The sequence below is a fragment of the Vigna umbellata genome, chromosome 3 (assembly GCF_029865625.1).
Source record: "Vigna umbellata cultivar VRB3 chromosome 3, Vumbellata_1.0, whole genome shotgun sequence".
NCBI lineage: Eukaryota > Viridiplantae > Streptophyta > Magnoliopsida > Fabales > Fabaceae > Vigna > Vigna umbellata.
In genome coordinates this window covers 25,610,311-25,629,861 of record NC_142167.1, presented here as the reverse complement: position 1 = coordinate 25,629,861, position 19,551 = coordinate 25,610,311, and the positions used below count along the sequence as shown (strand labels likewise).

Here is a 19,551-nt window from a genome sequence, read left to right as displayed (position 1 = left end):
GTTAAGGGCTAGAAGGTATACGAGAGAAGAAAGTATATGAGAGAAGAAGGGCACCGAACGATGGAAGGCGGGGAGAGGTAGAGCCGAACGGTGGAAGGCGGTGAGGGAGAGGAAGAAAGGCACCAAACCGTGGAAGGCAGGAGAGGTCAAGCCGAACGATGGAAGGAAGTGAGCAATCGAGCTGAACGGCTGAAGGCAGTGAGGGCTCGAGCCGAACGGTGGAAAGAGGTGAAGAACTGGAGTCGATCGATTGAAGAGTTACTATGTTAGGAATTGGAAAGTTTATGAAAGAAGGAGGAAGAAGAGTACCGAAGTACCAAACGGGAAAGGACCGAGACCGAATGGTATCGAATCTAATACCAAACGGTGGGAGGAAAGAGTGAAGGACCGAACGGTATCTACACTAGTACTGAACGGTGGGAGGAAGGAGTGAACGGTGAGAGGAAGGAGTGAAGGACCAAACGGTATCTACACTAATACTGAACGGTGGGAGATGAATAAAAAGAGCGGGAAAGTTTGTTAGGTTTTTAGGGGGAGAGAGAGAGTATAAATAAACCTTCTTTTATTCTGTTAAGGGCAGCTAGCCATATACTCTTGTGTAAACAGGTCTTGGACCTTGTTGAGGGGGATTAGGCTCCCGTTATTGTATTTTGTTATAGGTTACAGTAAATACATACAATCACAGTGAAATTCATACTATTCCTTTGTTATTTCTTGTTTGATTGCCTTTGTTTGAGTGGGAGTTGTGAGAACGTTAGGCTTCTATCTCAGAAACCTAACAAATTGGTCCGACCTGCCGGATCTCTTTTGCAAGGGAAAGTTGATATGGACGAAAGAAATGAGGGACGCTTGAACATGGTGGAGAATCAGCTAGAAGTGATGGAGATGGCAGTAGACGGATTGAAGGCCAAAACCGCGGCCATCCGCCAAGATCTTCAAGAAATCATGCGTATGTTGGGAGGCCGTAATCGCAATCATGAGGGCGTATCGGATGGTAGTCAAGCATCCGTGAACGCCAACCAGAGGGGGAGGCGAGAGGAGGAGAATGTTGTGCGAGAGACTGAACGATCGGAGGGATAGTTCAACTGGAGAAAAAGGGTGGAGCTTCCTGTATTTGAAGGGGTGGATCCATTGAATTGGATTAATAGAGCGGAGCGATTTTTCGAGTTACAGGGAGTGATGGAGGAGAGAAGGTCAGGCTAGCCTATGTTAGCATGGAAGAAAGCGCTGACTACTGGTTTCGATTTTGGAGGGAAAAGGCAAGGAATCGCACCTGGGAAGGAGTGAAGGGAGCGATGATAGTAAGATTTGGGGAAAGGAATCGAGGATCGATTTTTGAGAGACTGGTGGCGAAACGTCAAACCGGCACGGTTGAGGAGTACCTCCAAGACTTCGAAATCTTGGTAGGGCAGACGAGCGGGTTGACGGATGAACAACTCCTGAGTTATTTTCTCGCGGGACTCCAGAACAGTGTGCGAAACCGCGTAAGCCCGCACGATCCGCAAGAGTTGCTGACGGCAATGTGAATCGCGAGAGATGTGGAGGACAGCTTGGGAGGGGCGAAGAACTGGGGTGGAGGCGTGAATCAAAAACCAGTATCGGGGGGACGAATGTCGGGGTTAGTAACTAATAACGGTTAATTTCACCGTTATTTGTGATTCAATTTTGTATACTAAATGAGCCCCTTTTTACTTAGAAACTTGCTTGAACTCTTGTATTTAGTTAAGTTGTGAATAAAGAGAGTTGAGGTTAGAACTTATGATTTTTATCACTACATTACTTTGATTTTGTAGGAAATTGGAATGATTTGGAAGAGGAGTTAAAGTACTAATTAGTTGGAATCTAGAAAGGACAGAGAAAGCACCAGAAAAGAAGGCTACAGAAGGTCGCAGGACGCCTGGTTGCCCCTTTCTGGGGCCGTCAGCGCAGGAGGCCTCACATCCACGCCTGAGCGCCTTTCCAGGGGCACTGAGCGCCAGTCTTCGAGTACTGCTTCACCTCTCGGCACCCTTCCTAGGGCGCTGAGCGCCACTTCTCTCGCAAGCTCGCCTGAGCGACCTAAGTAGGGGTGCTAAGCGCTGGCGACGTTGTCCCATGATCCAATTCGGCTTTATTTATGGACTTGCACGTTCTAGAGGGAGTATCTTTTGACAGAAGAGACGCAAATTCAGACTTTTTGCCCCTTGGAGGCAGATTTGGGGATGTGGGAGCTCTCCTCTTCAATTTTTAGGGTTTTTCTATCTCTTCCATTGCATTGTTCATCTAGTTTCTCCACGATAATGGAGAACTAAACCTTATTTGTTGTTGGGGAAGATATAACCTCTAAACTCTCATGTATTTGAATTGATTCTGATTTATATATGCTTCTTTCATTAATTGTTAGGGTTATTCTTCTTTGCTCAATGCTTGTTATGTTTAACTCATTCACGGAATGATATTTGATTTGTCTGAGTATCGACAGATATCTTACAATTCATGATCTGAAGAATTTCTCCCAAGGGAACTATTGCCTAGACATAGGGATAGAACGCTTGGTTGTCTTAAGCTTCCGTTCGTAATGCAGAATTAATTATTAGGAATGCAAGACATTGTAGTCTAGTAATTAAGGATAGGCTTCTTTCGCGCCGAGACATCGGGATCTAAGTAATTTAGAACGTGACATTGACATTTAATAAAGAAGAAGAATTCTTATATTGATGAGAGTGATTAAGTGAAATCTAAACCCCAACAACATCTTCATCTCGTAATGCAAACATCATCATTCACTTTTTCATCTTCATCTCATATTTACTTTCTTGTTTTTACATTTAAAAAACCCTAAATTGTTCTTCAAAGTCTTAATTAGTTAAGTAATTACATGACTTTTTAGTGCCGTGAGTCTCTTGGGAAACGATACTTGGTCTTACCATTTATTATTATTTGATACAATTCGGTACACTTACCGAGGTCTTAACAGTAACCCGAGTTGAACCAAATCGCAGCTAGGCGGGGCGGACGGGGAACGTGGAGAGCGTAGGCTCTGTAAGGAGAGAAGGCAACTCAGGGGATTATACGATGAGGGGTGTAATTAGGGATGGCAATTTTACCCGCGGGCACAGGTATCCGCGGGTAAAATCCAAGGCGGGTAGTAACTATCCGCGGATATTTACTACCCGCGGGTAACAGGTAGCGGGTATTTCAATACCCGCTTCTAAACGGGTCAGGTACGGGTAGTATACTACCCACCCTGAGCGTACCCGTTACCCGCAAAAGATTAAAAAAAAATTATTTATATATTATTTAATTAAATTTAATTAAAAATAAAATAAAATTATATTTTATAAGGTTAAATTTAATTAAAATTAAATTTTAATTTATATTTAATTTAATTTATATATATATATATATATATTTATATATATATATTTTTGTAATTTTATTTAAATTTTATTTTAAAAATATATTAAATATTTTTTTTTTATTTTTCGCGGATATCCGTGGGTTTTAAAATACCCGCGGGTATTTTTAAACGAGTACCCGGTGGGTAGCAGGTCGGGTAGCGGGTACAATTTTATCCGGCGGGTCGGGTTGCGGGTAGGCACTACCTGTGCCTGACCCGTTGCCATCCCTAGGTGTAAGACCCTAGAACCTCAAGAATTTACCAAGTTGTAAAAGGTTCAAGTTATAATGTAAATTAGAATGCTGTCAAGTTTGACATGGTTTACTATTTTAATTATAACTTTTTGAGTTGATTCTTTTTCCATTGGATAGTAGACTCAAAGAGCTTCGACTTGAGTACTCATACGCGTATTTTCGACTTCGGGAAGGGGTTCAACCGAACTGTCAAAGTTGTGACAGTTGTGTTGTTTGGGGGATGGCGCCCAACACCCTTTTTCGTGGGGCGCCCAGCACGAGCGGTGTCAATTTTCACGTTTCGGATCTAAAACACGTGGGGATTGCGTGGGAAGCTGAGGAATATACTCCAGACCCATAATTTCGGTCTTTTGGGTCAAAGAGGAGCATGGGGTGACCCTCCTTTTTAGTTTTGAATGATTCTTTAGGGAGTGAAGGGCCATGGTTGTCCCTTGGGCAGATTTGAATAAGAGAGAGGGATGGGTTCTGCACTTGGACTTAGATGCTGAGTTGTAAAGGAGAGAGTGGTCTGTGAGAGAGTTTTCCAGAGGTCTTTGGAGCAAGGTGCTGTCCAGATTCATGGTGAAGGATTCAAGGTGCTCAAAGGAGGTCTTCAAGAGGTAAGGGGAGTTAACTTTGAATCTCAAAAATGCACATGTGTTGTTTGATGAAAGTTGTGCGAAATGTGATGAGTTTTAATGGATTGAATGATGGGAATGATGATGAGAATTCGTTCTAATGTGTTTGTATGTATGGATGTGAAGTTTCGGATGAATTGATTCTTGAAATGGGATGAAAAACAATGGAGTTTTACCTTCCTTTTTCTTAAATACGAAAATCATCTTTGTTGAACAAATGAGTTTGAATGGAATGAATATGAATGCTTGATGTGAGATCTTGGATTTGAAATGTTATATTCTTGGATGAAGGTTTTTGAGTATCTTTTGATGGTAAAGAGATGATTTGGAGTATGAGATGAACTATAACTTGGATTGAACATTGGATTTTCATATGGATGTTATGGTATGAGTTGTTATGAGATTTTAAGATGCCAAAAACCATGGAAAAGATGTAAAACAGAGAAGTTTGCTCATGAATGTTATTGTGCACGCTGTTGATTTGGTTTTTGGTGGTTTTAGGGGTTCCGGATGTCCGTTTTGGACGTTCTTTAGGTCGTTCTGGGGGTTTTTGACCCTTCCGGATCCATTGGTAATGGTCCCCAAGCTGTTTGAGTTACCTAAATATAGGTAATCAAGGGTGTCATGAAGGAAATTGTGAATATGATAAGATATGGAAATGAGTTGCAACTGAAAATACTTTGTTAAGTATAATTGAGAACGATTAAAATATGAATTTGGTTATGAATTAAGTGTTGAGACATATATTTGTTAGGATTGCGCTACTTTGGTAAGTAGGCAGAATTAAATTTGAGATTTTGCGAAAGTTTTATTATGTGATTGTTGAGCATGATTTGATTGGAATTATTGGTTGAGATGGGTGATGGTTGATTATGAGTAATCTGTCGTATAATTTAATTATGTCGGTTCGCGATACTTTGGTAAGTAGGCAGGAAGAGGTTGATCTGTGCTACTTTGGTAAGTAGGCAGGAGAATTTTGGTATTGCGCTACTTTGGTAAGTAGGCAGAAGAATTGGTACTGTGCTACTTTGAAAAGTAGGCAGAATGATCTGATAATATTCTACTTTGGTAAGTAGACAATTAAATTGGGTATTGGGCTACTTTGGTAAGTAGGCAGGAAGGCGGATGGATGAAGAGAGGCATATAAATCGCGCTGCTTTGGTAAGTAGGCGGAGTAATTATGTTGTGCTGCTTTGGTAAGTAGACAGTGTTGTCTTGTGCTGTTTTGGTAAGCAGGCAGAAGAACTTGGTTTGTGCTACTTTGGTAAGTAGGTCGGAGGAGGTAACGTTGTGACTCTTTGATAAGTGAAATAGTAATCTTTATCAAACAATAATATCGTAATATTATGTTCAGTGGCGTGTTTAACTGTATTAAATATTGTTATTATATTATTAAAGAACTGTGAATGGTTTGTATGTTTGTTTCAGTTAGCTCACCCTGCTGTTTGTGTTTGTGCATGTGAATGCGATGATCGTATAACGCATGATGTTATACGGAGTAGATGACGTGACAGGGGAAGAAGAGGCAATGTAATGCGAGGATTTGCGAGTGGGGAACCTGAATGGGGATTTTGAATATTTTGAATATTTTGAATAATTTTAATTGTTAATTGGACTGTAATTTTATTATTTCCTCAGTGCAACTGGAGGATGAAACTATTTTGTTTAAGTTATTTTGGATGTCGAGTTTAATGCAAGGTATCAGACATGTTTGTGTTTAAAAAATAAGGTTTAAACCCTCGGATGGTCCTCATATTTGTATGGAAATCTTAGTTGGGTCCTCATATTTGAAACTGTCTCAATTGGATCATAATATTTGTAAAATTGAGCCAATTTTATCCTATCCGTTAAGTTGTCCCAGACGTCGTTAACTTGAGCAGAGCTATATTTTCTTTTCTTATGGCGTGGCATTGTGCATTAAATTGAATGGGTGTTGTGTTTTAGAATCATCAAATCCACGTGGCGGCGGTGCTTCTTCTTCCCTCCAACCACTAATCACCTTTCACCTCTTTTGCTCCTCCGCCCAAGCTGCTTCCTTCCCACTCCCACCCTCACTCCCCAGACACACCCTTTCTCCCTCTCAAACTAAAAAACGCCGCCGTCGGGGCGCATTTGTCGAACTCCTCTTCTCCTGCGTGAGTGTCTGTCCAAAGACAGTATTGTAAAAGACTGAGAAGGCCAAAAAAAAAGAGAGCAGAGAAATGAAGGATTCAACCGAAGTTTGCAAGTTACAACTGTTGCAGAAAGTGGTGATAATTTTAGGTCACAATCATATTTTTTACACTGGAGATACAAAATGTTGGGCAAAAGCTTCTAATTAATCTACTCTTGTAATCTCATCTATCTTCATTCGTAAACCAACTCCTGATCTTTGCATTCCGTGATTGCAATTTCCATTTTGTCCTTGGCAATAGAGGGCAACACATCACAACAATGCCTTCTTGGAGCAAGCAACTAAACACAACAGAAAAGTTTGTGAGGACTGTTAGCAATGTCAAGCCATGTTCCTAAAACTTTGATCACTTCCAGTTTGTTCGGTGACACGGCATCGTTTGAGCAATTCTGAAAAGACTTCTTGTAACTGCTTATGGTGCCATCCTTGGAAGATGAGACAGTGTCTAGAAAGAAAACGGTGGATCTTTTACAAGGGTCGTTGTGAAGTTGTCTTGTGTTGAAAGTGTATGTTTTTGCCAACATACTTCCCTTCTTCCACTGCTTGAATGTCTCTTGCACCTTTAGAACATCTGGCAAAAGCATATGGTTTGGGAAAACCTGAACAGCATAGCCCCATGAAACTGCAACTATCCATGAAAATTGTCTGTCATAGAAAATTGCTTGTTGTAGCATCCTCTGGAATCAACATTTACAACATAAACCAAAGGTATTTCCCTTCAAATCTACCTGATCCAGTTTCACAATCAAAAAAGTTAACAGATTAATTCATCTACCAACCTTTGTACTGTTTGTATATTCTAGTTAAAATCAAATCATAATCATTCACTATGCACTGATAAGGCCGACCAAAAGTTCAAATTTTTGTTACTTGGTGAAAACCTGGTTCATGTGTTAATCTTACCCCAAGTTCTGCCAAGCAAGAGTACACCCTTCCATCACTTCCATAGAGATGAGGGTACCTTTCTATACATGAATCAAAAATGCAGAAAGATTCGATAGGAGATTGAATACAGGGAAGAAAACAGAAAAAAAAATGCAAAAGCCCAAATAAAATCATATTTGCTTGGAAGCAGCGTGCGTTCCAAGACACACGAAGCGACGCCATAGAGGAAGCAAAGAATGCTGAAGACGAAAATTGCGTTGCTGGACCAAATCATGAGAGGGCCACGACTAGGGGAGAAGATTCGCGTGATGAGGTGAGGAAAACGAGGAGAATGTCGAGGGTGACGACTTACATGACTTGAACCTGACGTAGCAGGGGAAGGTAGGGTTTCGCACGACACCGCGGTAGAAGGCGACAAAGGAAGTAGGGGATGGATCTGTAGAAGGCGAGGAAGGGGACGATTGGATCGAAGAGGACGACGAGCTTAGGGTACTACGCCAAGAGGTAACGACCGTACTGGAAGGAGTTGAAGAACGGGAGAGTGTAAGCGACGATGGAAATGAGGCCCTCTGTCGGTGGAGGAGAAAGGGTGTGTGTCTAGGGAGTGCGGATTTGAGGGTGGGAGTGGGGGTTTGAGGGTGGGAGTGGGAAGGAAGCAGCTTGGGCGAACGAGCGGAAGAGGTGAAAGGTGATCAGTGGTTGGAGGGAAGAAGAAACACCGCCACCACATCGATTTAATGATTCTAAAACACATCACTCATTCAATTTAATGTATAATGTCACACCATAAAAAAAAGTTACAGCTCAGCTCAAGTTAACAACGTTTGGGACAACTTAACGGATAGGGTAAAATTGGCTCAAGTTTACAAATATTATGACCCAATTGAAACAGTTTCAAATATGAGGACCCAACTGAGATTCCCATACAAATATGAGGACCATCCGAGGGTTTAAACCAAAAAATAATAATAATTAAACACAGTGTCACCCTCTCAGGATAAAATATCTGGGCGTGACACCTGTGGTATCAGAGCGGTTACTTTTGCAAAATCCTCAATGATTTTTGAAAATATTTTTGGGTTTGGGAAGTGAATTCGTTTATGTCTATGGTGTGAAATTGTGATTTGTTTGTGTTGACTGTGCAAAAGCTTTTAGATGCTTGTAGTTATGGTTGCTAAATTTTCCTGTGACATGTGAGATAGATCATGGCCTGTGAACCTAGCACCCAAAGTCGAACCCCCTCGTCTGATGAATTTAATCGTGTTGTTGATTGGATGATCAATGCAATGGAGCGACAACATACCGCTCATGAACCGAGGACTCATTCAACGATGAATGACATTCTGAGGCATAACCCGTCAAGATTCAACGGGAGAACTCGCTCAGAAGAGGCGAAGGCTTGGATCAAAGTGATCGAGAAAATCTTTCGTGTGATCAGATGCACGGAAGAGTTAAAGCTGGACTATGCGCTTTTCTTGCTTGTGGAAGAAGCCGAGTACTGGTGGGACGACACGCAGATGCTGATGGAATCTGATGGTGAGGAGATCACGTGGAGCAGTTTCAAAGTTAAGTTCTTGGAGAAATACTTTCCAGCTAGTGCTAAAGTCGAGAGAGAAAAGGAGTTTCTCGCTTTGCGTCAAGGTGGGATGTCTGTGTAGGAATACATCAACAAGTTCGAGTACTTAATCTTCTTTTATAGTCAGGGTATGACAGAGGATTGGAAGTGTCAAAGGTTCGAGCAAGGTCTAAGGTATGACTTGAGGAGGATGATTGTTCCTCTGGAGATTAAGAAGTTTCCATCCTTATTCGAGAAGACAAAGAAGGCGGAGATTCTGGAGATGGATCGGAACCAAAGTCGAGTCGACAGGACTCAGAAGAACAAATCTGTTGGAGGGAAACAAGGCAAGAAACCCTATCAGTGACCCCAACCACTTGTACCTGCATCAGTAACGTGTTATGAATGTGGCGGTGCTCACTACAAGAGGGACTGCCCTAAACTCTCTGGAGTGAAGACTAAAGAGAAGAAATGCTTTGTGTGTGACAAACCGGGGCACTTTGCTCATGTGTGTCCCAAGAAGAAGATGGCAAATGCACAACAACCTAGTTCGTCGGGGACTAAGCCCAAGGTAGCTGGAAGAGTCTTGTGAGGGAGGTTATGCTCCCATCTATCCTTGTTTAGTAAGGGAGGTTATGCCCCCAACTATCCTTTGTTTACAGAATTCTATTTCTTTCATTATCTTTTCTGTCTACTGTGATCGTGATTAATTATGTCTCGTACTCGGTAACGTAACAGATAGTGTGATGCAAAACCTACTAGCATACCTGTCAGCACTACAACTGAGGATCCTGCAACCATTGCTGCTAATTTTGATAGAAGTCACTGCAGCCGAATGGTCATCAATGCTGTCAATAAGATCAAAATTTCTGCGACATACAATCAAAAAGTTATTGAAATGTATAAACAACCAACTAGGTTATCCTTACAAATTGCAGAAACACACCTTTTCACATCATAGAGATGGATCATACAATCTCGTCCCCCTGAAGCAAGAAAATAATTGTTTTTCACAATTTCCTTATCTTGGGTGGACAAGGTGAAGCTTAATGTAAGAATCTCCCCATCATGAGCACCCTGAAATATTGTGAAGGATATAAATGACCATATAAATGTTGTGAAGCTTCAAATATGGTTTTACAGCACAATAATTTCTAAAAAAAAAAAAAAAGCAGGTGCCTGAGCTCACCTGGAAACATGTGTAATCCGATGTTTGAAGGTTGTATATATGAATGTTCCCTTTGGAATCACCAGCAGCGAGATAATTTCCATCTGAACTAACAGCAAGTGACCGAAACTCTCCATTTGTAACATGTACCTTAACTGCATCACGTTCAAATGTCCCAGCAGTTACTGTAGCAATAGACAAGAAGAGCACAACTTGTGAGAACTAAATAACTTAAAAGAGGAGATAATTGAGAATTTTTTCTAACAATCAAGTTACCTAAAAATGAAGAACTCAATAGTTCAGTCTTCAAATCTTCAGCATCATTTGAAAAATCAGATTGCAAAGCAATATCCCAGATCCTGATTGTACCATCAGTAGAACAAGTTGCAAAAGAAATCCCCCCCAGACAACCTCTAGCAGTGCATGCAAGAGATGGATCATGCATGTTTTCACAACATAGATTCTTGATATCCCATATGCATGAGGAATGTGAAACAAGCACATAACACTTTGTGACCTGGAAAATAATGACAATTTGTTTCCCATTAACCATTGCAGATTTGTCAACACCTTGTGGCCAAAAAAATATGGGGAATAAAGCTTGCTGCATCATACAGTAACTTACAAAAAAAGAGTTGAGTAGCATGAGCTTAATTAATCTAATATGAATTATAACCAATTTATAATAAATCAAAAACTATTGTAGAAGGATTGTTGTGTGTTGTACACAAGAGTTGTTTATAATCACATAGTAGGGCACAATAGAATCATTCATAATACATACGAATAAATTAAACCCTAAACTATGGTAATTGCATCCCTAATTTCTAGTAAAAACTATCAAAACATTGAACATGTTAAATATACTATTGAAAAGTCATAATAACAAACATATTACAAAAACATCTACCTGATTCACATCATGGATGTCATAGATGTAGAGACTATGATCTCCGTAAACAACAACTATATAGAAAACATAAATACATCAGTGCACAACACAAGATTATGTTAAATAGAATTAGAAAAACAAGTAGAAGATTTAGCAATCACCAATCTTTTCTAAGGCCGAAAACTGACAGGCAATTGCATCAGGCAGGGCAAGTAACTGTTCAGAAGCCTGCTCTGGAACTATAGTGTGACTAACTAAATTGCTTCCTTTAAGTAACTTTTTTTTCTTTGAATACAATATACTACCCACGTATTCTAGAGAGATGGGGGTGAATAATTGGACTGTTCCATTATTGCATGCACACGCAATTAGCTTTGCTGATGTTGATAATGCAAAAGCTTTTCGAACCTGAAAATGAGAATTTGGGAATAATGAAAATTTCAAGGAACTAACAGTCTAACACCATAATAAATCCTCAAACTAGTAGCAACTATAATTAACTTTAAACTAATACAGTTCGTGATGGCATGATCATCTTAGAAAGTACAAACAACATAAGAATGTTAAGTCTTGTACTTATATCATCATTTACTACTACATGTAGTTTTAAGTCTCTACAAATCTGTTAAAACATAACCTTTGGTATGCTAAAGACATATTACAAAAATGAGAAGACATGGACATACTTTCAAGGTCACAGACTTTTCAACCGACATCCCAGAATTAATAAGGTATAAAATGCCTGCAAACAGAAAGAAAACAAATAAGGCGCAAAATGCCAGTAAAACAGAAAGAAATGAAATTGTACTAAGATCATACTCATCATGGAAATCCAAGAAACACGAATGCCTTAAAATCTTAACAAAAAACAAATTCAAACTGAGACTCTCTGAACTGAATCTAACCTGAATCAGTCAATGTATATATGGGAAAGCAATCACCAGCTTTTTTACAATTATCATAGCCATTACAACACCACACAGAACTGATAGATGTAACAGAGCTTGCTTTATGAATAGAAAGATTGGTAGGCTTTTCATGTATTGCTAATGATGTACTCTTTCTCATCCCTTCATATAGTTGAGTCTTTCTAGAAGATCCAAGTAACCAGAATTTCAGGTGCTTCTTCCCAGAAGTTACAAAAAATTTTGCATCTGATGAGAAGCTAATACTTGAAATTGTAGAACAAGAAGTTGCTTGAAGCTTTGTTATCAGCTCACCACTCCGCCAGTTCCAAAGGTAAATATATCCTCCAACAGACACCAGATGTTTACCTTGGACAGAATACTACATAATGAGTAAGAAGCAGTGATTACATAAAATTAAAAGCAAGCATATGGACTGTAAAGTATACCAACCATTCGGTGAGAAACAGATGCATGTAGCTCCATATATATGGCCTTTCAATTCAGAGACAACAGATAAAGTAAAAGAATCCCACACTAGTACTGATGACTGGTTTCCTGCCTGCAAAACATAAAGTGTAGACAATGAAGCCATTATGTGTCATTCAGTTATTTCCAAAATTTTCCATATCCACACTAGTATTGAATGAGGAACGCTCCAATAATGCATTAATAAAGCTCCTTTAAAGAAAGATATAACCACGAAAAGCATATTTTTTATTGTAATACATCAATTTCTGTAAACTTCTAATCATAATGGTTACTAAGTTATTGTGTAAGAATTCCAGCTTTGACCCACTAGCTAGCCTTACGTATAACCAATTCAAACACATTGAATCATTTAGATGCAAAACACACCAATACCTAGCCTCTTTCATATGCTTATGTTCAAATATAAAACATCATATCTATGAAAGAAGCGCTGCGTGGCAGCACGTGACTGAGAAGCGGCTCTCGAAACCAGCGTGGTTGGTCGTCGCTCGAAGAGACGTTCGAGATCCGCAGGTCACCCATCGAAACTGTGACGGTGGCCGGCGGTGGTGGCGGCGACGGCGACGGTGGCCGGAGTTAGCAGCGGCAGCGGTGACTCTTGCGGCGGCGCGTGGAGGTGCGTGAGAGGTCCGTTCGCCGCGATCTTCATACCACGGTGGTCGCCCGGTCGAGACGATTCCGATGGTGTGGTCGCCGGTCGATTCTGGAACTCCGGCGGCGGCGGCGGCGGTGGCCGGAGGCGGCGACGGACTGGCCGGAAAGAAGCGGCGGCGACGGTGGAGAGATCTGACTGCACGGTGCTGACTGTGGCACAGATTTAAGAGAAAAAGAAAGAGAGAAGGGTTGCCCACTGAAATTTTAGGGGCTGCCGGCGGCCATGGCGGCCAGCCGCCGGCAGACAGCAGAGACACCAGAAGAAGATCAGAGAACCTGCTCTGATACCATGTTGAATATAGTGAAAAACTATATTTGGATTAATCTCCCTTGTGTAAAATACACACATAGGGTTCTCTATTTATAATAGAAGAAATATGGGCTAAGCCCAAAATACAAATGAGAAATAATAACAAACTAACTAAAAGATAAAAGATATAATATATCTAACAGATACAAACACATAAATTGATTGGTTAATTTAGGAAACAAGCACAGACTACATTCTAGGAAACAAATCCCTAAGTTTATGGGATTAGTAAGCCAGTAATAAAATATGGAACTTCCTGAAATATCCGAACAAAATAAAATCTGAAATTTCAAAAAATATCTCCACACTTCTCCTCGAGCTAGTGAACATGTGTTTTTCATTTCCACTTGGATATAATTTTCTCCAAGTTGTTGTTGTTCAACCCCTTGGTGAGTATTTTTAAGTATTTGACTATGTCTTTACTAGTCTTTCTTATATTATTATTTTCTACCTTTAATAGATTGCTATTAGGATTTATTTGCATTTACTCCCTATAAATACGAAATCTCCTATAATCCTTCCCTTTATTGCATATTTGTTAGGAATCTTTAGTGTAAGAACCTGACAGTCACCCTCACCACTGATATGCACTCACACAAGACAGAAAGAATCAAACAATGGGTATGTTATTCACAGTAACAATCACTGAGTATCAAGTGTAACTCAAGGGCCTAACCCCTCTCACCGGGTTCGAAACCGGTATGTACAAAGTATACAATTGACTAACTCCCTTACAGAATTACAAAAGGTTTACATTTATAGGCCCCTTGCCCGCCTTCTCCAACTGTTCCACCGCCCTATCTTATATCCTATCATTACACACCGCTGCAAAACAACCTTGTCCTCAAGGTTGGAACAATGAAACTTGAACCCATTGCATTGTGATGTGGTCTTATCATAGTAAGAGAACCCGCTGGCTACTACCTTCAACTTCAGGTTTGGAGGCTTGGATGGTGGCAATTCCTCCTCCACTATCTTCCAATCTTCCCGGATTCTATTAACTTCCAGCAGTATGATCACCTCTTTTCCAGCATCATAAGCCGTGAGAAAATGGTCTTCAATGTCTTTCAAAACTTCAAGCAGCTCTCTCCCCTCTGCAGGTGTAACATGAACTGCAAGCCCCCTTTGCTCCTCTTGGTTCTCGGTGGCCACATCCACCACTTTCACTGTTTCAACACCACTCATCGCTTGCTCTGCAACCCCTTCAACGCTACTTTTATTATTATTCTCTTCAACACTCACCACTTTCTTTTTTCACCCACGAATAGAATGGTTTTTCCTCACGCTCTTCTTCATGGTTGTCCTCGTGCCTTTGTTCAAGTTTGGGCTTTTGAAAGCGGTGTCTGAACTTACTCCGTTGCCCTTTTCTTTTGGACCCAATTTCCACAGTGGTGTCACGCACATCATTCCCTTCTTCAGTATCGCTCTCGGGATCAGCCATGCCCCACTCCTCACGTGCCCTCACAATGCGTTCAACTGCCTCAAACAATTCGTAATCGAAATTCAATTCGTAATCGCCATTCGGCGACAATTTGCCTCCAGCGGTGGTTGTTCTCTTGAAGCGGTCGTAGTCAGAGAGCAACGCATGCCACTTGCGGTGGCACTGCGTGAGGTCGCGCTGCACGTCCAAGGCCATGCAGTTTTGGGTGATGATGTTCCACTGCTGGGAGGAGGAGAGCGCGACAGAACAGTCGGCTTCCACCGCTGCGATTTCATTCACCAGAATGAGCGACTTGATGATGCTCCAATCTGGAGCCTCTGGGGAGCGCGTGCAATGACGCACCAGCCGAACTTGAAGCGTCGATGATGTCATCATCGTAAATCTTCATTTCTTTTTGCCCTCCAAATCACACCACCATAGCTTCCTTCAGTCCGTCCCAAGAAGGATTCTTGGCTTTAATTTTCCAGTCCCGGACCCAATACCCAGCACTTCCCTCCATGCTACTGTATGCCTGGCGCACTTTTCCTTCCTCTTTCACCCCCTGGGTCTCAAAAACTGTCTCCGCCCTAGCAATCCACCCCATCGCATCAAACCCTTCGAAAATGGGTAAATCTACTCTCCTCTCCCCGCTCGGTTGCACTTCATGGTGTTCATCCCCTCTCTCCCCTTCCTCTTCCTTTCGCCGGTCCCAATGTTGGTTGTCCTGGTTGTGGCCTCGACCACCCAACATCCTTATGATTTCTTGCAAATCTTAGCGTATTGCAGCATAATCTTGGCGTATTGCAGCATAATCTTGGCATATTGCTGCATAATCTGGTCGCAGCTCCTCTGTCTGCGCCTTCACACAATTCCGACGGCGTCTCAATCCGGCAGGTCGAACCAATTTGTTAGGAATCTTTAGTGTAAGAACCTAACAGTCACCCTCAAAACTGATATGCACTCTGTTAGGGAACTAATTGTATCTAGTAGAAGAAGAAACATTACCCAGCCTAACTGCCTGGCAGTTAGGTAAGTCAGTATAAAAGGGGTGGGTTGGTTGGTGAGAGAGGGCAGTTTTGGAGTCTTATTGATTGTGCAGGAACTCGTGTAGTTCTTTGGGAGAGGTTAAGCTCTCTGAGTATCTTGTATTCACCATTCTTCTTGATTCTTTGGCAATAAAAGGAGGCTGTATAATTCAGAAAACTTGTCCTGTGTGGTGTTTCTAGTGTTATTCTTAGGTTCTTGATTAAAAGAACCTATCATTTGGTCCGACCTGCCGGATCCGATAGGAGGAGAACCAGTGATGGGTAGCGAGACGGAGGGAAGACTGGATAACTTGGAGATCACAGTGGAGGGAATTAAAGAGGAGACCGCGGCAATCAGACGCGATTTGCAACAAATGATGAGGTTGATGAGTGGGGGTGCAAACCATCAAGGGGGTGCAAACCATCAAGGGGGTGGTTCTGAGGGAAGCAGCAGTTCAGTGAATGATAATCAGGGGAGAGGCGATACTGGGGGAATATCGCACAACTGGAGGAAGAAAGTGGAATTGCCATCCTTTGAAGGCGGAGACCCATACATCTGGATTAATCGAGCCGAAAGATTTTTCGAAATCCAAAAAGTGGCTGAGGAGGACAAAGTGGAACTCGCTTACATTAGCATGGAGGGGAGCGCGAGTTACTGGTTTAATGTTTGGAAGGAAAAAGCCAAGATTCGTTCTTGGACGGCCCTTAAAATGGCGTTAGTGAATCGGTTTGGAGGGGGATCCAGAGGATCGGTGTTTGAACAGCTTGCGACAATGCGGCAAGAGGGATCAGTGGAGGAGTACGTCCGGAGCTTTGAAATATTAATAGGTCAGACTCGGGGGTTATCGGAGGAGCTGGTGATGGGGTTTTTTCTCGCTGGACTGCGAGAAGACATCAGGGGACAAGTCCGCATTCAAGATCCTCAAGAATTCATGGTTGCGATCAGGATCGCGCGGGACGTAGAAGATGCGATAATGAGGGCGAAAGGAGGGGGCTGGAACGGGATGAAAATTAACCCATCGGGGTCGCGCATGGTAGGTTCGGTAGTACGTGGCGAAACCGAACGCCAGTCCACAAACCGGACAGGGAGAACGGAAGACAATGGATCAGCTAGGAGAGAGGGAGCGATGCCGGCGAGCAGCTCGATAGGGAGTGTGACCGGAGGCGCCGATAATCGGGGACGGACGGTGCGAAACTTACCGTATTCGGAATTTCTTAAAAGGAGAGAAGAGGGTCGTTGTTTCCGGTGCGGAGGCCCCTTTGCTCCTGGCCACCGATGCTCGGAGAAGAGTCTGCGAGTTTTGCTGTTGGCGGAGGATGAGGATGACGAAGCGGAAGAAGGGATAGATCAAAATTCAAAACCTATGGAGCTATCGGCGTGTTCCGTCGAAGGGTTAACCCAACCGAAGATGATGAAATTGAGGGGGAAGATTGGGCACAGGGAGGTGCTAGTCCTCATCGACAGCGGGGCCAGCCACAACTTTATTAGTCGGAGACTGGCGGAAGAGCTGAAGTTACCCATAAATGATACGCCCCCTTATCAGGTGAGTTTGGGGGATGGACAGCGGAAAGAGACGAGAGGGTGTTGTGAGCAGGTAGAGATCAGATTGGCGGAGGCCGTGGTTGAGGAGAGGCTCCATTTATTCGAACTGGGCGGAGTAGACATCATATTGGGGGTTGAATGGCTAGCTAAACTGGGGGAGGTGATGATAAATTGGAAGGAAATGACAATGGGGTATATCGTGGAAGGTAAGAAGGTGAAGATACAAGGAGACCCAGCGTTAGCCCGACAGCTGGTGGAACCTCAATCTTTATTAAAATTGACAGCTGAGTCATGGGTCATAGCTTGGGATATGGGCCAAGTGGAGAAAGAGGTGGACGGTGAGGGGCAAGTGGATTTGACGGAGGGGCAGAAAGCAGAATTGGAAACCGTGTTGCAGGCGCACTACCACGTTTTTCGGGTTTGGGAAATGTGCGTAGTGGAGCAGGGGACAGGAGGTGACGTGATGGGTGAATTGACTGAAGCTCCCTGCACGGTTACAGCATGTGGGGAAAGTAGATTTTCATTTACAATTAACCGAGACAGCAAGAATACACTCAATATTTCATGTTCCCCAACTAAAGAAGGCTGTGGGTGAGAAGAGGGTGCCTCCGTTGGAAGATGGGGCGATAAAAAAAAAAAAAAAAAAAAAAAATGAGAGAGCAGTTTTTCAACCTTGGGGACAAGGTTGTTGGGGAAGGGGAGTATTGTTAGGGAACTAATTGTATCTAGTAGAAGAAGAAACATTACCCAGCCTAACTGCCTGGCAGTTAGGTAAGTCAGTATAAAAGGGGTGGGTTGGTTGGTGAGAGAGGGCAGTTTTGGAGTCTTATTGATTGTGCAGGAACTCGTGTAGTTCTTTGGGAGAGGTTAAGCTCTCTGAGTATCTTGTATTCACCATTCTTCTTGATTCTTTGGCAATAAAAGGAGGCTGTATAATTCAGAAAACTTGTCCTGTGTGGTGTTTCTAGTGTTATTCTTAGGTTCTTGATTAAAAGAACCTATCACACTCACACAAGACAGAAAGAATCAAACAATGGGTATGTTATTCACAATAACAATCACTGAGTACCAAGTGTAACTCGAGGGCCTAACCCCTCTCACCAGGTTCGAAACCGGTATGTATAAAGTATACAATTGACTAACTCCCTTACAGAATTACAAAAGGTTTACATTTATAGGCCCCTTGCCCGCCTTCTCCAACTGTTCCACCGCCCTATCTTATATCCTATCAATATCTCTTGTAATCTCCAATATTAATGTAAAAACATTCTATGTTGTCTATTTAAGAAAAGAAAAGAGAGTTGCATAATACAATTAAACAATTCTAAGCAAAGAAATCTCTCATATGCTCTCTCTTGTCTTGATATTTTGACATGGTATCAAAGTCTGGTTTCTGAACCATGGTTGGATTCTAGTTTTGTTTGTTGTGGGTATCTTGGGGTTGGAGTAAACACGTTTGAGTCGTGGTCTTTTCTTGGGTTCTAGTGTTGTTTCTTGTGAGTATCTTGGGGTTGGAGTAAACACCTCTTGGGTTCTCTATTCTTTCATCATGTCTTATGATAAATTTGGATCATACCTTTTTCGTTTTAATGACAAAAATTATGTTGTTTGGGAATTTCAATTTAAGCTCTTTGTCAAAGTAAAAGAATTATGGGGCCCTATTGATGGTCGAGTTCCAGCACTTATCGGTGCAGTGGATTTGGCAAAATGGGAAAGCAAAGATGCCCAAATCATGTCCTGGATTCTTAGCTCAGTTGAGCCACAATTTATTCTTAATCTTAGGGCTTATAACACTGCTAAGACATGTGGGATTATTTGAAAAAGGTTTATCATGAAGCCAATGCCGCCCGAAGGTTTCAGTTGGAGTACGAGATGGCCAATTTCACGTAAGGGAATCTATCAATTGAGGAATATTATTATGGTTTTCAGAATCTTTGGGTTGAATATTCAAATATTATTTATGTGGGTATTTCTAGTGAAGCCCTAGTTTTTATTCAAACCATGCACGAGACTAGCAAGCGAGATCAATTTTTGACGAAGCTACAATCTGACTTTGAAGCTACTTGTTCCAATCTGATGAACCGTGACCATGTACCTCATTTGGATGCTTGCTTGAGTGAGCTTCTCCGAGAGGAACAACGAATCACAATGCATGTAGCGATGGAACAACATATCAATTCTACTGCTCCTGTTGTTGTGGTCTATACCACACAAGGAAAGAATAAGACTAGAGATATGTGTTTTGTCCAATGTTACATTTGTAAAGGATTTGGTCATCT

General features: G+C 41.9%; 1 protein-coding gene and 3 pseudogenes across 1 annotated transcript in view; 1 reads left to right on the top strand and 3 right to left on the bottom strand.

Annotated features, from left to right (window-relative positions):
• The window catches only part of LOC124825576 (Transducin/WD40 repeat-like superfamily protein), a 41,071-nt gene that overhangs the window by 7,970 nt on the left and 13,550 nt on the right, over nt 1-19,551 (bottom strand). The window contains 9 exon segments of the mRNA XM_047298220.2: nt 9,631-9,732; nt 9,810-9,940; nt 10,053-10,216; nt 10,308-10,548; nt 10,942-10,997; nt 11,085-11,331; nt 11,610-11,665; nt 11,829-12,197; nt 12,282-12,390. Coding sequence (XP_047154176.2) covers nt 9,631-9,732; nt 9,810-9,940; nt 10,053-10,216; nt 10,308-10,548; nt 10,942-10,997; nt 11,085-11,331; nt 11,610-11,665; nt 11,829-12,197; nt 12,282-12,390 — 1,475 coding nt within the window.
• Nucleotides 826-1,526, top strand: LOC148202107 (uncharacterized; annotated as a pseudogene).
• On the bottom strand, nt 6,705-8,038 carry LOC148202106 (uncharacterized; annotated as a pseudogene).
• Nucleotides 14,539-15,113, bottom strand: LOC148202105 (uncharacterized; annotated as a pseudogene).